Source organism: Vulpes vulpes, chromosome 16 (assembly GCF_048418805.1).
Source record: "Vulpes vulpes isolate BD-2025 chromosome 16, VulVul3, whole genome shotgun sequence".
NCBI lineage: Eukaryota > Metazoa > Chordata > Mammalia > Carnivora > Canidae > Vulpes > Vulpes vulpes.
Window position 1 is genome coordinate 76,827,369 of NC_132795.1, and position 18,768 is coordinate 76,846,136.

General features: G+C 47.0%; 1 protein-coding gene across 2 annotated transcripts in view; it reads left to right on the forward strand.

Annotated features, from left to right (window-relative positions):
* The window catches only part of PRKCE (protein kinase C epsilon), a 485,623-nt gene that overhangs the window by 387,372 nt on the left and 79,483 nt on the right, over positions 1-18,768 (forward strand). For both annotated transcript variants that reach the window (XM_072741205.1, XM_025992586.2), the window contains exon 11: positions 13,331-13,485. In XM_072741205.1, coding sequence (XP_072597306.1) covers positions 13,331-13,485 — 155 coding nt within the window. The remainder of the gene's footprint in view (positions 1-13,330; positions 13,486-18,768) is intronic.

Consider the following 18,768-nt stretch of genomic DNA (forward strand, 5'->3'; position numbering starts at 1 on the left):
TTTTTAAAGATACATTTTCTGTTTATTCCTGTTCAAGATGCTGCAATATTCATATTGGAACAGATATCAAATGTTTGAAGCTGAACTATATAATGAGGCCTTGTCCATAGAAATAGTTTGTTCCAACAGTTCAGTGTCATGGAAAAGAAGGGTGTTCAAGCAGTTGTCTAAAGCCCTGAGGAATAGCCTGAGGTGGTCTCTGAGAGGCAGCTTGGCCCGTGCCTGGGAGGCCGAGGTGACAGGGGCAGCTTAAGGCAGTGAGCTGTATGCCCTCTTGCAGTCTTGCTTTCCCCTGCTGTGTGTTCAGTTGCATAGGCAGGTAGAGGCCCAGCCCACAGGGTACAAAATGAAACACCAAGTGTAATGTCGAGGGTAGATGGATCTTGGAGTTCTCTGAGAACAGAGAGGGAGAATTAGCAGTGTATGGGTTGGAAGCACACTGCCTTGAGTTTAGTAAATGCTCAGAAAGTATCTACCAAAGGTGATTGGCATGAAATTAAGGTACCAGCTTTGAGTTAGCTGGGCAGAGCTCAAAGGCCCAAAGATGCAGGACTGCCCATCCTTGTGAAGCCAGTAGGTCTCGGGATAGTTACTTAGTTTTCCTCTGATGGAGCAGACCCAGAATCTGACGCAGAGTAGAGGAACAGTAAAAGTCATATGAATCTGGAAATACACCTCTCTTCCAGGCATTTATTTAGAGTTTCCTGGCATTGGATTGTTTGTAGGTCAGTATTGCAAGAGAGTGCACATTTTTACATAATCCTGTGGTTGGAAGCAGCATTTCCTTACCAGTTCACTGATTACTTCACTAAGTAAGGAATTAGTCAGAAGGCTATTGAAAAGTCTTTTGTTTTCATTGTTCATCAGAGACTCTGGTGGTTTGCCTGCATTTTACATCATTGGTGGGTAGATCTCCCCTGTGGAATTCTTAAAAGAAGGGTCATGAAAGTGTGTGAACTTTAGCTGGTCTGTATCCAGGATGAAGAGAAGTAATCTGTTTGGGTGATCAGCCATCTAATTTATGAGTGTGCCCACTCTGCGAGGTCCAGTAAAGGATTCAGAGAGAGACCTGGGGAGCCACTCTAGGAACCAAGACCATAAAGCAACGTTGAGTTGGGTTTTCCAGAGTAATGGCACTCACCAACCTAGTAATTCAGAGAATCTTAGCTGAGCAGAACCAAAATTATATTAAATACATTGACCGATAAGTCTAATTAATCAGTTGTGATTTATTGATTGTTCTGTGGTAGAGGGTAGAAGTCCCACTCTCATGGAATCAAAAAGTCCAGTTAAGGAAGTAGGGTAGAAAGAAACCACTGAGTTAAATAACCCTCTCCGCACTAACAATATATGCCAGCGGTATCTGGTCATAACATACAAACATACAGGATGTAATCGCGTCATCGTTAATCATCACTTGGGAGGTTTAAGTCCTGCCATGAGTTCACCAGAGAAAACTTCTCTAAATGCTATCTTCATTGGAAAAGGCATCGCCAAAGAGGAGGAGAATAGGAAGTAGCTGACATGCGGAGAGGAGACACTGGAAGCAGAGTTGTCTGGATGGTTCAGAAATGATGGAGAGCAAGGACTGGTTGCAGGATGAAGAGAGGGCAACTCAAGTAGGAGGCAGTGAGATAGATTGAAATTTAGATTCCCACCAGACGGGAAGGTTCTACCGCCGTCAACTACTCAGAGTGCAATCCCTAGAACAGCAGTACTGTAGCCCATGGGAGCTTGCTAGAAATGTGGAAGCTCGGGTCCCAACCTGGACATAGAAACTCAGAATTTGGGGGTATGCAGTCCAGAAATCTGGTGTGTGTGGGGGGGTTCTTTTCGATTTTTTGTTGTTGTTTTTTTTTAAGTGTCCATTTGATTCCCCTGTAGGCTACAGTTTGAAAACCACTACTACAGATAGTTCGGACTTGGTTCCAAATGACAGTGGAGACCCTTGGAAGGCTCTGGAGTGAAGTGGCGTGTTCTTTAGTGAGCTAGCTAGCAAACCAGGGCCTTGGGGAAGTGGTCTTCAGCATGTACGTTTCTTCAAGCGTTCTCACTTAATAATTCTCACTCACCTGCTGGTCACCACCTGCGCGATGAAACCGCCCCAAATTGCCAGTCATGGAACTGTGGGAGCTGAAGTCATAAACTGCTCTTTGAAGTGGTTTCTGAAGGCTGAAGGTAGGTCTTGTCTGGGTAGTGATATGGTAGGCATCGATGGTATATTTCTATAAATAGGGGTTTTATTTTAATGTGTGTGCTTTGCAAAAAGTTACTTAAATCAGCAACAATAATGAACACCTATATGGTGCTTTATAGTTTAAAATATAGTACAATGGACTGATTAGAAATTTGTCCATCACTGAGCCACATGCAGCCACCGAATGAAGGGAGGTCTTGTGAATGAAAATTAGAACTAATATTTTCCTTAACAGTTTTTTGTTTTGTTTTGTTTTTTACTGGACCATGTACCTATAGTAAAGATAATCTATTTGGGGGCCCCTACGTGGCTCAGCAGTTGAGCGTCTGCCTGTGGCTCAGGTCACAATCCTGGGGGTCCCGGGATCAAGTCCCACATCGGGCTCCCCACAAGGAGCCTGCCTCTCCTTCTGCCTGTGTCTCTGCCTCTCTCTCTCACTGTCTCATGAATATATAAATAAAATCTTTTTTTTTTTTAAAGAATCTATTTTAATGTTCTGCAAAGTAGCTACTATCGAATCTCAATTTTATAGTTGGGAAAGCCAACACTTGTGTTTGTCTAAATTCACACTGCAAGTAAGCAGCTGAGCTAGGATTTGAACGCAGGCAGTTTGAGTCCAGAGGCTTGAGCCACTACACCATGCAGGTGAGGGTGTGGGCAGAGAGCTACCAGAAGGTTAAAAACAGCCACTGACAAAGTACCACAAATAGGCTTTGACTACAGTTAAGTCATGCCCCATTTCATTTGAGGTTCTTAAGCTCCCAAGTCTTTTTTTTTTTTCTTCTCATTTGTGGCATTAATGAATCTATTTAGATAATGGATTTCTACATTTAAAGAAACCAGCATCCTATCCAAATTAAAATTGTTGGCCCGCAGCCCGTATCAGAGCTGCAACTCATCCTGAAACTCTCCCTTGCTTGGTCTGTACTGTCACCTTTCCAGGTCATTAAGAACAAAAGGTTTGTGAACAGATTAAACACAGGCTGTTTGTGTTCTGCTTTTTGAGCACCTATGCCTGTTTCAATGCAGACTGCATGGTGTTGATTGGAGTCTGTGCCCGTAGATTTTTAGAAATAACACATGCCGGAGTTTAGCACCTTCTTACAACAGCACAACCGTGTTTAAACAATTCCTTTGAGAGGACCCTGTGCTATTACACCAAATATTTATAAGTTTATCTCACCACACTGCCTGGCATTCTGAGTAAACCTGGACAGAAGTATGGAGATCAAAGAATTTAATAACCAAAAAAAAAAAAAAAAAAAACCCTCCTTTCACGCTCTATCTGCCATCAAATGAAAGTATTAGTGAAGTGGTATGGAAATCCTCTTTAGCATGCCTGCAGCCACCAGCCATGCCACTTAAGATTTAAAACAATGCGATTGACTGTTCAGAATCCACGGGATTGGGTTGTATGCGTACGTTAGTGTATTATTTCCAAGTTGCCAGTTTCCCCCAGATTAGCACATTTTCATTTCGGTTTTATTAAAGGAGTCAGAACATGAAAGGGGATTTAGCACAGTGGAGATGTCAACCACGCTTCCTTGCCGTCATGGAGTGGCTTGTTTGGTTCAAGGCAGCCATGCATGCGAATCCAGCAATGTGACTATAGGACTAAAAGTCAAGCCAAGTGGGATTGATAGAAAGGAAAAGACAGAAATACAATGATGTAGTGAAACCACAGCTCTCTCACCCCGGGTGGGAACTTCCAGTCCTTGATTTGATTTCATATGGCCCTACAGTCACAAAAAACACGACACAGCATAGTATCAGCTACACAGTAAGTGCTTTCTTATGGCATTACTGAAATGGCTTGGATGAGCTCAGCATGGTGTTAAGCGTTGTAGGGACGCAGCCAGATACAGGAGACCCAGCCCCTGATCACCCTAGGAGGTACCGACTGTCATGGAAAGTGATGGTTTTCCATGAGAGTGCACTCTCTCTCCCATCAGAGTGCTGGGATGGAAGAAGGCTGGAAACCATTGGTCCAGGAATTTACATTCTAGGATCCTTTTACCCAGGATCAGCTCAGACTGCTACCCCAAGCCACGAGGTGTGGGGGCTGGCTTTTTTTTTTTTTTTTTTTTTTACATTTGGTGTGATCAACCTGAATATTTCCATCTAAGCAGGTTATGTATTTTTCCCACAATGGAAGGGAAGTATTGTTTTGTACCTTCTCCATTCAAAGTCAGCTACCTGGTATTTGCTTATCTTTAAAACTGTCAGGAGAACTTTGCATAATCTTTGGAAAGAAAAGAAAAGTAAGAAAAGAGGGACAATAATGATGTTGATAGCTGGTTGTAAAGTGAACAATTCAGTTAACTGGTCAGTTGTTTTGTGTACACAAGATTGAGAAAAGATTCCTTGATTGCTTATCCCTGAATGGACTTGGTCACTTTACCATGAATGTGGGTACATTCTAATCCTCTGACTGGGGAGCAGGATTTCTCTCTAAATAGAATTAAGTAAGCAAAGAAACAAAAACGCAGCTAGAGAAATAGCAAACACAATAGCAGCTACAAAGACATGCTCAAGAGCTGACCTAACTAGGACCACAGGCTTTATTTACAGTGGTAGTAGGTGCATGAGCCTCCTGGAAATCCAGACCTCAGGTATGAGCTTTGTAGGTACTTCTTTTGGGGTTGGGCACTGGAAGTAATAAAGTGACTTCTGAGTTTCTGGAATCAGAGCAGCAGCTACATGGGCTGCTTCAATCCTGTGTGGGGTCCATTGCTAGCATCTGAGCTGGATGGAGACAGAGAGACTCAGTTCTTCTTACTGAGCTACACATGCACTGAGCCTGGACAAGATGGGGATACACAAGAAAGGAGTGTTGTGAGCCCCCTAGCTGTTAGCTCTTACAAACTGATACAAAAAGATACAGGGAGTCTTATGTGTGGGAAACCATCATTTTGGTGTAATTACACACTAGATTGGGAGGACCAGCCTGAGCTCATGGGAAGAACACTGGTAAAGGACAAGACAGTCATATGGGCCATGACTGGGTTGAGGAAATGGAACTAGAACAAGAATACTTTTATTCTTATGCTTGAAAACCTTTAGAAGGAACAGTCCATACATCCTTAACGTTGGCTTCAAACAGCTGACTGCTGGTGACGATAGGCTCCAATGAGCAGGCAACGTTTTCTTCCTAGTTAGGTTATCTCTTGGTATCATCAAAGACAGAGTTGGCCTATGTCGCCATCTTGCCCAGAATGGGCAGACCAGATTCTGGGTGGGCAACAGGCACAGAGCCTGAAACCTTTGCTGGATGACCAGGCCGCTAAGTTGGGCAGATGAGTGAGGGTCAAGGTTCCTGATGCCTTGCTACTTTCCTGAAGTCCAGGGCAACAGCCAGGGACAGAGGATGACAGCCTGATGCCACACCCCAGGAGTGGCACCTGATGAAGCAGCAGATGGGGGAAACCAGGAGGAAGCCTCGTACCATGTGGTGACTCTGAGGTACCAGATATTGACGCTCTGATGATGTGGTGAAGTAAAAGAAAGAGCCTCAGCAAAGCCACACCACTGTCCTTTTCAGTGGCCACATTCCCTGTCAAAACCCTCTTGATTCTGTCATTTTCAAAATGAGAAGGAAGGATAAACTATTATTCCCACTTCAGACACTGCCCTTGTTCGTGGCAGGAGGTCACTCAGGTGGGCAACACTGTGGACACATAACCTACGTGGGGGCTGTTCCAATCGCATGGTCATGATGTGTCAAAAAAACTTCTTTTCCATAAGATGTTGAAGACCCCTGTAAAAGGAAGGTATTCTCTGATGTGTTGAATGCAGACTCTTCCCCTTGCCCCCCCCTGGCTTTGACACAGATGAAAGTGCGTGGGACAGGTTGGCAGTAACTTGAAATTGCTCTCTGAGCAAAGTGCTGCTCCAATCAGAGGCAGGAAATGTTTATTTGAGCTTTATGGGGTGAGTCAGTTTGCTACAGCTTTAGGTCACTTTAAACCTGGCACATCCTGTGTCGACCAAATCATCATAGTTTTTAATCAATTGGAAACAAACATCAGATGTGTATGAATGAAATTTAGACCTTCTCAACCAGCAGGCTATCATGTGGAATTTTTACCATTTGGCCAATTCTGATCAGGTTAAGACTTTCCCACCTGAAAACAAGTGTCTCCCCTTTGACCCAAAGTAGGGCAGACTCTACCTTCCATGGCTTCTAGAAGGACTCTCCTTCTCTATTAGCTGGAGGATGAGTCTCCAATAAGAAGAAGGATGTTTACTGTGATGAGGGCTTGCTTTCTTTGTGGGGAAATAAAACTCTTTCGGTTAAGTTTCCCAGAGTGGTTGGATCTTGTCTTTGGTTGTACCAAGGAGAAGAGGGAGGGTTGCCTGTTGTTCTTTCTCAAAGATAATGAAACGTTTAGGACAGTGGAAATCGGGAAGAAATGGAATAACTTTAGGCTGCCTTCTTCCACTCCACCTTGTACTCTGCTTCCAGAATAGCTTTGCTTCAAGTCAGCTTTAATCATGCCATTTACAACTCAGAAGATTTCTAGGGTTCTTTGCTTCCTACCTGTGTTTTTAGAATCACCTCCTCCCCACACCACCCCCCACCCACCAGGGCCACCACCAATCTGTCTGCCTCCTACTGACATCCAGAGTTTATGCGCTGTTTCCTAGATAGCAAGTTTTTTTTTTTTCACCTGCTCACTCCCATCCTCCCCATTTCCAGCTGTGGTGTCCCTTTTTGCTTACCTCTTCCTTTGAGAGGGTGTCCCCTGCCCACCTCCTAACCCTAATTCAGATCCGTGTCAACCAAATTCCTATATAACAGTGGCCAGTTCCACCAGGACCTGGGGAAAATAAATGTTAGGTTAAAGAAAATAAAATATAGAAAGGGTTTTCCCATGACTGTTTGCTATCACGATCTTCTGTACGTGTGAAGGCCTGGATGACAGATGATTCTCTCTCTATGGCAGCTCAGAAAGTAATGACCCAGATACATAGGTTTCACAATCTGATTCGATATAGGAGGGTTTTTCACATAATAGAATGTTCTGTGTTGCTTTTTTGTGGTTTCCCGTGTTCAATTCCTACTTCTTAGAAACCAAAGCCGTAAAAAAATAAATAAATAAATAAATAATTAAAAAAAAAAAAAAAAAAAAGAAACCAAAGCCGTGGCTTATGTCATCTTTCATATCCCCCAGGCACCCACCCCAGGGCTGGCCACCCAAGAAAGACCTGTTGAATCGAGAGATTAAGTGATGTAGATATGGAGGGGACAAGGAGATGTCACAGAGGGTGAAGTGACACCCATGATTCCCTTAGATGATGAATCAGAGAAATTGTTCATCCTGTCGCCAGTATTTCAAAGGCTGACGGTTCCACATCCAGGCTTTTGTTGGGCACTCATGTGCAATTGATTCAAAAGCGATAGAATCTCTGCACATATAAACAGCTAGCAAATGATGGAGAATGTGGGTCCAAACAAATCCAACTGGCAGGACATGTCGTGCTGCTGAGAGGAAGCCTCTGGCTATCCATCACACCTTGAAAGATGAACAGGGCAGGCCTAGTTTTCCCTTCCAAGGTGGGAAAGGTTAGTGCTCTGGGAAAACAGAGCCCAATGGGAATTTCAAATACACGGTGTGGCCCTTCCGGCTTGTAGGTCATGATTAACTATTCTTACCCTAAATGGCCATGACATATAATCTCTTTCCTAATTTTATTATTTTACTTACTATCACAAGACCGTAACTTTTTCGACATTCAGGTGAGATTAAGGGAGGCGGGGATAGAAGGCTTTTAAAATCTTTGATTACCTCAGAAAACATATTTGCTTACTTTACCAGGAAGTTGGGTTTTTGTTTTGTTTTGTTTTCTACTGATGCCAAGAGGGGATTAATGAGTAGCTGCTGGGTTTGCCAGCTTTCTTTTGATTTCAGTTTATGTAATTAAGCAGTTCCCAGAATGACTTGAGGTTCTCACTCTGCATCAAAACACGCTTCTCAGATGTGTTAGGTGTGGAGGTCAGAAACGATCCAAACTCACTGGACGGAGGGAGGGGGGAGTGAAAAACGGATCTTGCTTTAACATCGGTCCCTCCTATTTAAAAAGCGTTGATTCTGCTTTGGGGCCATGCACATTGAGGTATATGGAGTCGAATGCAGATCACAATGGAAGTTCAGAACGAGCTAACGTTAGAATAACTCAAAGTGAGGTTAACAATAGAAATAACACAGGGAAACCAGCTCTGGTTTACTATTGAATTTCCAGCAACTAGAGCTTTGTGCATGGTGAATGTTCAAGAACTCATGCATTTGACAAAGACATACTGGTAACCCACTGTGTGCCAGGCTCCGTTCTAGTCGCTAGAGATCCAGTGAGGAATTAATGACAAAAATCCGTCCCTCGGGATGCTCACATGGAATGAATGTCAGGTGAACAGATTTTTATTGAGTGTCTCCTTAGTTGTGGAGTTCAGAGCTGGGGGTGGGGGCATGGGGGTTGCTAAGAAGAATAAACTGTGTTCCTTAAGAACTGACCATCTCACTGGGAAGTGAAGACACTGCCCACAGAACAAAAAAAAACTGCTCAAAGCTGTAACTGAATACAGGGCAGGGTGCTGATAGAGACAGAACCCGGCAGGGTGGAATCGATCAGAGTGGGCACTCATCTCCAGATTCCGCAGGCAGTAGACTCTCTGCAGCATGCCAACATGTCTCTACTTCCCGAAGCAGTACGAATTTGCAGCTACAAAAATCAGAGTTCCCTTTGGTTCCATTTCTCCCTTACAGCCCCCTAAACTTTTTTAGTTTTCCTATGCACACAATGATTATTTTTAAAGGGAGTCACAGCAGCTTTTCTTGGGGGGTCAGGCTAGTTCCCTTATAAACTAATAGGGAAAAATTCCCAATAGTTCATGGCCTCATGAAACAGTCACGCAGCTAGGGAAGAAAGACATGAACGAGTTACACAAGTAAAACCTCCACTGTTCTGAATGCTACAGGGGAGAACATAGCATATAATAAGGAGATTTGACCTTGTCAGAAAAGTTAGGGACAGCTTCTTAGGAGAAAAGATAGCTGTACTGGAATCTCAGGGATAAGGAGGGATTAAACAGGGGAAGGGAGAGGGGAAGGAGAATGGCATGAGCAAGGAGAATGGCATGAGCAAAGGCCCTGTGGCTAGAAGGAATTTGCTATTGGGACAGAGGGAATAAGGGGTGGCTGGAAGGGAGAGGACTCAGAAGAAGATAGATGGCGTGGATCATAATAGGCCATCAAGCATATGAAGGAGTTTTCTATTTATTCCAAGAGTAATGGGAAGCCCTTAAAAGAAAAATCTGGTTTTTCTTTTAAGAAGAGAAGAGGGGGGAGGATTACACTCAGATTTTCATTGCAGCAGGGTAACTGCCTGTAGCGTGATACGCATTTGCTAAGGGGACCAGGCCGTGTGGGCAGCATTGGTAAGAAGGCACTCAGCAAGAGGTGATAATCCCGTGGACCAGAATGGTGGCATGGGCGGGCAGAGACAGAAAGAAGTAGACAAATGTCACAGGTACTGAATAATCAGTACAAAAGTACAACAGGGAGAAGCAGTGGGGCTTGGTGATGGATGTAAGGGGTGAGGGAGAGGGAGGAACTAAGAGTGACTTTCAGGCCTCTGACTTGTACACAGGCACCCTGGATGAGGACCGATTTGCTGGGGGAGGATCACTGAGTCAGCTTTGCACCTGTTGGGTTGGATGCTGTTGAGGCATCTAGAGGGAAAAGCCAGAAATGCAGCTGGATACATGGGTGCATGGCTCGCGGCGGGGCGGGGGGGGGGGGGAAGTCTGGTGTGGAGGTTGACATTTGCGGGTCGCCGGTGCTGAGGTGCGGTAGACACTTGTGGCTGTGGATGAGACCACTCAGTGAGGACAGACTGAGGAAGGGCGGGGGTCGGGGTGTCTAGAACCCGGCCCAAGGGATTCCAGCACCTGCTGGCTGTGCAGAGAAGCCCGGACAAGCAGGCCCAAGACAACCTGCCCAAGGCGGGGAAGGAAACCAGCCTGAGAGCCAAGGGAGTCAAGTCCTTTGGAAGAGGAAGCGATTCAGGGAAAATACTGCTAAAAGGACAGCAAGTGAAGACTCGGTGATGGTAGTGGCTATGCTGCCATCGGTACCAACAGGAATAGGGCACCTTCACGGAGCACCAGTTGCAAGCCAGGCAATTTAATGTACAATCTCATCCCCGTAAGGGGATGTAGACCCACATCTAAGGTGGGCCCTATATCATCCGCTTCTTGCAGATGAGAGAACTGAGCGCAGAGATGAAGTCCTTTGCCAAGCCCACATGGCCAGTAAGTGACAGACCCCTGTGGTGGCGGCTCTTCTCTGCCACTCCACGGACCCTGTTCTTAAATGATGTGTGTCTAGGGTTGGTGGGATAAAAAGCGGCCAGGGAGCGGGGAGGAGTGTGGGGTATGGGGAAGCAAGGTTTTCTCCTCTTGAAAGCTTGGGATTCTTTCAAACACAGCCGAGCAAATACAACATTGTTGCTAAATCCCAAGCCCAGGCTGGTGACCTCGGGAGGGCATCCCAGCGGTTGTTTCTGACGGCCTGGCTCAGCTAGGCCAGGGCAGGGCTGGCTGCGAGATGCAGCTGTGCTTGCTGGGAAAGGCTGCTTGCCCCCCGTGTGCGAGGGCCCCGGTTCTCAGAGTGGGGTCTGACATCACCTGGGAACTTGTTAGAGACGCAGATTCTTGGATTCATCACCCCAGGTCTTCTGAATCAAAAACTCAGGGGTAAGGGGCAAAATCCGTGTTCCAACAAGGCTTCGTGTGACTCTGATGCCAAGCTTGAGAACCCGTGCTCTTGGGGGGGGATCCTTGAAGACAGAAGAAGAAAAATCTGAATGACGTATAGTCCGTGTGCCTCTCAGACACCTTGGCAGAGACCAGGAGGGAGAGTGGGGCTGAACCTGGGCTGCACTTGGAGTCCCATGGGGAGCTTTGCACACTACTGCTGCCTGAGGCCCACCCTCAGAAACCCTGGTCTCCCCTGAGTGTTGGGCCATTGGTAATGAGGATTTGAATGGGGGAATGGGCGATTGAGTGAATGGTTGGCAAGGCAGCCTGGTCCTTCTGAGTCCAGAATCGTACTCTGGGGAGAAAAACAGGGCAGGCCTTGAAGGGGGAAGGAAGACAAATGGAAGGGCAGCTAGACCACAGGCCCACTGTGAGTACCAGGGTAGCATGGAAAAATCTAGAGACTGCTGGGGGAGAAGGAGTCTGAACTCCTAACAATGCTTAATGGTGGGCTTACTCTCAAAGCAATGCCAAAGATAAATTATGCCATCAGGACTGCTTCTTGAATAGAAAAGGATCATGATTTTTACTCAGTCTTAACGGAGATGTCTCTAGTAATTTTGGTTGAAAACGATATGCTCACCCCCTCCTGGCAGCTTCACCTAGACTCTGTCTGGATGGTAAGAAGGTGCTCTGCCCCTCTGGCCTCTCCAGCGTCACTGTTTTCCTTTTGCTCCTTGAACCTTCCTCCCCCACTGACCCACTCAGCTCTCACCCTCAGCAGTGTCACTCTGTCCCCAAATCCTGGGATTGGCTCATGCCCCCCACCCCCACCTCCTTGCTGCCTCAGGCCCTAGCTGTGTCCAGAATCCTCCATGGCCCCCAGTTTAGAGAGCCCACCTTCTCTTGCTCTATCATCTTTAAGGCACTCTGCTCCTGTTTTGTTTTCTTCATCCAGCCCATTTCCCCCGTGTCCACCCCTGGATCGTAGGTTCCACAGGAAGAACAGTGCTGGCTTGACAGTCTTTGCCTCCCACCCGGTACGGTACCCTACTCCTTACGGGCTTAGGAAATAGTAGTCAAGAAACTGCCAAAAGTGCCTTTCCGCCCGTCTGCTTCACACATTGTCATGGAGTGCAGAGAAAGAAGGCCCCTCCTCCTTTAGAAGGTGAGGTGTGAGTGTGGTTGGGCCATTCAGAAGGCCACCTTGAGGAAAGAAATCGTAGGAAATGTGGCAAGATGGGAACCCCAGAAGGCACAGACTCCAGAGTGAAAAGTGGCCCTCACAGAAGGGGGCACTGGCAGCCCCATTAGTCTGTGAGACTTTGTAGTAGTTTCCCAGGGCTGCCTTCACACGTTACCACCCACTGGGGGGTTATTTATTTATTTTTTTTAAAGATTTTATTTATTTATTCATGAGAGACACAGAGAGAGAGAGAGAGGCAGAGACACAGGCAGAGGGAGAAGCCGGCTCCATGCAGGGAGCCTGACGTGGGACTCGATCCCGTAACTCTAGGATCACGCCCTGAGCCAAAGGCAGATGCCCAACCGCAGAGCCACCCAGGCGTCCGCCCCCCACCCCCCCCCACAGGGTGCTTAAAACAAAGTGAATCTATTCTCTCATAGTTCTAGAGGCCAGAAGTCTGGAACCCATGTCACTGGGCCGAAACCAAGGTGTCTCCTGGACCCTGCTCTCTCCTCAGGCCCTCGGGGAGAGTCCATCCATCCTTCCCTCTTCCAGCTTCTGGTAGCTGCCATGTTCTTTGGCTTGTGGCCATGTCACAGTCTCCGCCTCTGTGGCCGCGTTGCCTTCTCCCTGCTTCTCAAATCTCCCCCTGCCTTTCTCTTCTAAGGACACCTGTGATTGCATTTAGGGCCCCCCCTGGTGATCCAGAATAACTTCCCACCTCAAGATCCTTATCACATCTACAGAGTCCTTTCTTTGCTGTCTCAGGTAACATTCGCACGTTAAGTGATTAGGACGTGGATAATTTGGGGGAGCCATTATCCAACCTACCACACATATAAAGGTAACTGGAGCCTCCAGAGGGAGAGACTTACCCAAAGCCACGTTTCAAGGTCATCACAGAGGTCAAAGACCCAGGTGTCCTTTCTGTCAGTTTTGGGCTTCGCCCACTAAACTAAGCTGATGTTCATAAAAGTAAAAGAGAGAAAGAGATTTCAAAGAACACCACGTACCCTAATCCATGTGCTGTCTGGATTATCTCTCTTCTGTCTTGCCATGATTGGGTGCTACCGGGGTTCACCTACCGCTGCACCTTCTTCCCCCCTGACTCCAGGCTCAGGACACCCTCTGGCTTGTGTGGGCAGTGGCCGTGGAATTACCTAAATGGCATTTTCTGCTCTCCTTTCAGGACCGCCTCTTTTTCGTCATGGAGTATGTAAACGGTGGAGACCTCATGTTCCAGATTCAGCGCTCCCGAAAATTCGATGAGCCTCGTTCCCGGTTCTATGCTGCAGAGGTTACGTCAGCCCTCATGTTCCTCCACCAACATGGAGTCATCTACAGGTAGCTCTTCCCTCCTCCTGCCTTCCCTGAAAGCGAAAAAACTAAAGAATTCTCCAGACACTTGAACTGACTTTGGCTCCTGCCCAACTGGTCTCTTAGCAACCCGCTTTAGATTAGTTGTTTGTTCTAATTTGCTCACAGAGGACTTTTTTGGGGGCTGTTTATCACTGTGAATGTTAATATTTGAATAGCCTCAGGAGATCTGACCTGCTGTTCGTGCCAGTTTTGATCGAAAGCCCAAGCATGACATTTTAGAGTCTTGGCGCCCAGCAACCTTGGAGTGACCTTCATCTCTCTCTCTCCCCCACCCTCTTCCTTCAACATCAGGGGCATTCTCTTTACTTTTTCCTCCTGTGCCATGAACTTCCTCCCCTTCCCCACCTCTTGCCACTTCCTGAGTTTGTTTGGCTTGGTAGTCTCCAGCAGATAGAATGGAAGGAGGAGGAGTTCTTGGGGGGGGGGGGGGGTCCTCTGGGTTTATGATTCAAGGAGGAGGGGAAGGGAAGGGGAGCTAGACAATATCCAACAGGAAGTTACTGCAGATCATCCAGTCCCTTACTGCCGCCCTGTCCCCCTTCCAAGAAAACATGGAACACACACACACACACACACACACACACACAAATTTTCCAGTAAGGGAGCAGGGCTATTTACGCAGGCTCTTCTGTGAGGTCAGGAATTCTGGGAGGAGTAAATATTTATAATTAGCAACAAGGACACTAATGTTCCTTAAGATTTTCTCAATGGCTGTCAATTTCTTGACTCGGTTTTTGCTCCCCCCACCTTTTTTTTCCGGTTGGGTAGAAGAATAGCTGGTTGGGTTCAACCCAGAACTTAGTCACTAGAACCTTCCTGACCCTCTCCTGGGAGCAGTGCTCTGATTAAATGCTCATCGAGGGGTTCTGACCAACCCTCACTTCCTTTTTACTGACGACCCTTAGTTTCCTGAAGTATGTGTCTCTCTGCTCAATAATAGTCAGTGCCTCCCCCTGGCCTACACAATAAAGTCTGAACTTCACAGCCTGCCGGTCACGGCCCTCCACACCGCGTGTGTCCATGTGTTTGCTGCCTATCGCTGTGTAACAAAATACCACAGACTCCAGGGCTTCAGACAGAACCCATTTATTATCTCTTGGCTTCTGTGGTCCAGGAGTTCAGGCACGGTGGACCCTGGCCCTTGGCTTGGGACCTCTCTGTTGTGATCAGGGTGTCACGCTGCATGCTTGTCTGAAGTTTGGGATCCTCTTCCAGGCTCACGTGCTAGTGGGCAGACCTCAGCTCCTTGCAGCACGCGGCTGGCTTTTCCAAGGCAAAAGCCTTTCAAAGACAGAGCCTTTCCTGCTTGGAGTCTCTAGCTTCAGGGAAGGCTTGGACCCTCTTTTAATAGGATCACTTGATTAGATTAGACCTCCCCAGGATAATCTCCCAATTTGTTTAACTCAAATGATTAGGGACCTTTATTTCATTTGCAAAATTCCTTTGCCCTTTAACGTCACATTATCGCAATAGTGACATCGCATCACCTTTTCCACGTTCTTTTGGTTATTCCAGATGCGACTGTGCCAGAGTGAGACTCATTGGGGCTCCACTTCGGTTGTGTCTGCTACAGTGTGGCACACCTTTCTCTCCTCACTCCTCACAGCACCTTGTTTCGAGCCCACCAAGGCTCTTCTTTTTTCTCAAACTCACCTGCCAGCTCCCAGGGTGCCTGTGCTTATGCCCCCCTCTGCCCTCCTCTGTCCAGCCCAGAGGCCTCACACAACACTGCCTGCCTGCCCAAAGCCACAGCAAGTTTCTCCACCACCCACACTTCCATTTGCAATCTGGGAATGAACGGGGTTTGAGATTTTTGTTGCTGAGCCTACCACCGTCCACCTTGTGTGAACGTTAGGCATCGCTGTGGATCCCTCACTAAGTTGCAAACTCCCTTAAAGACCTTTTTTTCCTTAAATCCCTCAATCATCTTATTTTACATGCTCTTCTTGTCTTACGCAGAGTAAATAGTCAACAATAGTTTCATAGTTTTCATAGTTTCATTACTATGAAACCCTAATCTCTGCCCCCGAAACAACCCACAAGCCAGTTCGAGAAACAGGAGTTAGGTATATGAAGGGCCCACGCATACTACAAGCAGTGCCTTGTTAGGTGCCAATGACAGGAAGAAGGATTGCTATCCTTTGAGACATCACCCCCACTCCTCCCCCATTGCAGTGGGTATAATCATCCAGCTTACGCAGGGATTCAGAGACTTCTCAAGTAGCTTGCTCAAGGCCCTACATGGTCAGTTGCAGACCTAGGAAACCTAAGTGACTGATGAGCTCATGCTATACACCATGACACCCGTCACCCTGCCGTTTCAAGTCCAAGTCCAAACTCTTTGGCTTGTCATTCCAGGTACTCTAAGACTCACCTCTCTCTTACACGTCTGTCTCCCCTTTCTGCTTCCCTCTCATCACACCTGTGAACATTTGTGTTCTGTCAGCTTCCAGAAGCCATACTTTCCCCTCCTTCCCACCGCCCTGACCAATCTGCTTCAGTCTTGGTATCACCTGGCCCAGCTGCTGCTCCCAGCCGCCCCCCAACCTCCATTCTCTAAATACTGCTTTTCCCCGGGGCCTTCATCCCTCCTTCCTCTTCCCCTCACCGTTCTGCCTGAGTGATGCCAACATGTGCGTGCTTTCAGATGAGTCCTGTGTGCCACTGTGTGTCACTACATCCAACCCCTAGTTCTCCTCAACCCACACAAGCGCTCCCTCCCAAACCTCTCTAGGGGCCTGACCTTTGGGGCTTTCTGCCTTCTTTCCAGCTGAGTGTGTAGTGTAGTGGTCTGCTGGCCTGACTCCCTCCCTGCCTCTCGGAACCCTGCCCTCCTCTGTGTCCTTGCCCTCCGTTGCCACCCAACATTCCTTGAAAGCATGCGGTTGTCACACATTCCCCTTTTAGCATCCTGCAGGCTCCCTCATGCTCTGGCCCTCCTGTGCACAGCTCTGTGAGCTGGCCACGGTGCAGGAGTGAGTGGTGGATGGTGTCTAGGTGGGCTCTGTGTGGCTGGCTTCAGCCCAGGAATGGGGTGCTTTTTCTACCGGGAGGAGATGGCTTACTATGTCTCTCACAACGATACTGCCTGTGCTGACGGGGCCCTGGCGGCCCCCAATGATCTTGTGACTCTTATCACTGCTCCCTGTAACCATATATCCCACTCTAGGTGCTCCAAATTATTTGCCATTCTACCCTCAATACCATTCTTTTTCCTTTCTCTGAGCCTTTGTACCCCCGTCTCTGGAAATCCCTTGCTCCTAATCTGTGTCTTGATCAATGAGTGGTTCCCAGTTCGCATCCATGTTCTGACTGCCTCAGAGTCCCTGGTTCAAAAGGTTTGGAGATTCCATAATACTGGTGGAGGGGAAAGAGATAAGGATACTGGTGAGAAAAAAAACAGCTCTGAGATTATGATCGCTGAGGCTGGGTGATGTGCACATAAAGGTTCACTATCCTATCTATTGTGTCTGTTTTAAATTTACTGTCATTATATTATCTTTTTAAAAAAAGAATAGTAATTCCAGGGTAACATTCCTAGAGTCTTTGAATCAGTAGGTCTGGAGTGAGGTTTAGGAATCCAGATTTTTTTTTTTCAAGTGTTTTTCAGGTGACTTGGGGACCAGAGATTGAGAAATATTCCATTCTGCCTCTGAGACTATGTCAAGTGCCTCTGCTATGTGAGGCCTTCCCTGACCACCCAGCCTGTCCTGGGGAATCATGCCTTCCCTGAGCAATGTAATATCTCACTGTACCAAGTGTTTAGCAGGTTCCCTTTGCAGAGCTTATGTTTTTACTTAAGATTCCTATTCTGTGATCGAGAGCTCCACACAGGAGTTCTTACCTGGTCGGCCTAGAACAATAGCCTGCTTATAGTCCGTGTTCACTAAGTATTTGTTCTTCTAGTCCGTAAAGCTCCAGAGCCTTGCAATCCAGTGGGTTGCTACCTCATAGGCGTGTGCTTCTTAAAAGTCTGCGTTGGAAGCATTCCTAACTCCTTGACCCTAAAAGCCCCTCGCCCCATTCCTTCCTATCTCATTTTATGGATTGATGAGGATGATGTGATCTCTGTTTCTCATGTTGCTTTGTGTGAAGCTGCTACAGAAGAGGCTAAGGGGCAGTGTGTGTGCAACTGCCTAGGGAGGCTGTGTGTGTGTCTCCACCTATTTGCTTCTGGCTGTTCTTAAGCCCAGGCAGAGACCATATTTTGGGTGATACAGGTGCTTATTTGTGAGATTGGCAAGACCAGATTTAGGAGAAAGCTGATTCCTGGAGTGGAGATTGAATTTTCGGCCTTCCTGCTGGAATTTATACATAAACTAATTGGCAGCTAATTGGCCAGCATTCAAGAACTAAGGAAAGAAGTCCTTTCTCTGGCTGATGGCTCACACTTTAAGGAGAGCCCACACTGCCAGGCATTGGCCCCCTTTCTTCTGGCCCTTATCTGAGTCAGAGTCCAGCCTCTAGTGGCCCAGGACACTGTCTCTCTGTCCCCTGCCAGGAGTTCCTAGGACTATTCTGTGTGCTATGGCAGAGGGTGGCAGTGGCTCACTGTGTGCCCACTCTTTCCAGCCATGGCTTAAAAAAAAAAAGACCTCTTCCATCTTTACACGCACACACACACACACACACACACACACACACACACACACACAGTGAGAGGTAGAGGTTTTGAAGGACAGGCCTTCTTTAAGAGTGGGTTCAAAGTACTTTCTCTTCCTCTACATCAGACTCGGTGCCTGTCCATTTTCCTCTGAGCTGCTCAGTGGGAGCAGCTGACCCTCAGAGAGCGCATCTCTCTTTATGCAACATGAGAGAGAGATGGTGTGATCCACCTCAGGACAGCTGGGGGCCCTTGGGAAGATAACCAAAGGCTCGGCAGTCAGGAATGTATCTTTGTATTCTTTCAGAGTTCAGAAGTCAGGACCACTGTGGCAGAGGGCAATAAAGAACATGGTCTCTGTCACACTGGCCAAGCATCTTATTACCATGCCTCAGTGTCCTCACCTGTAAAGTGAGAATGATAATTGTATATACCTATCTCATGAGGTTGTGGAGATTTTGTGATTCAGTAGGCCTAAATAATTTTTGAATAGTGCCTGCCACACAGTAGGTCCTCAATAAAGGTTAACTAATTGTATCTTGATTTTTACTAAAAGGTATTGAAGGAACATTGGAGATCTTTTATCTATCCCAAGCTCCAAAAGGATTCCTTGAATAACATCAGAAGAATGAATTCCTTTTCTC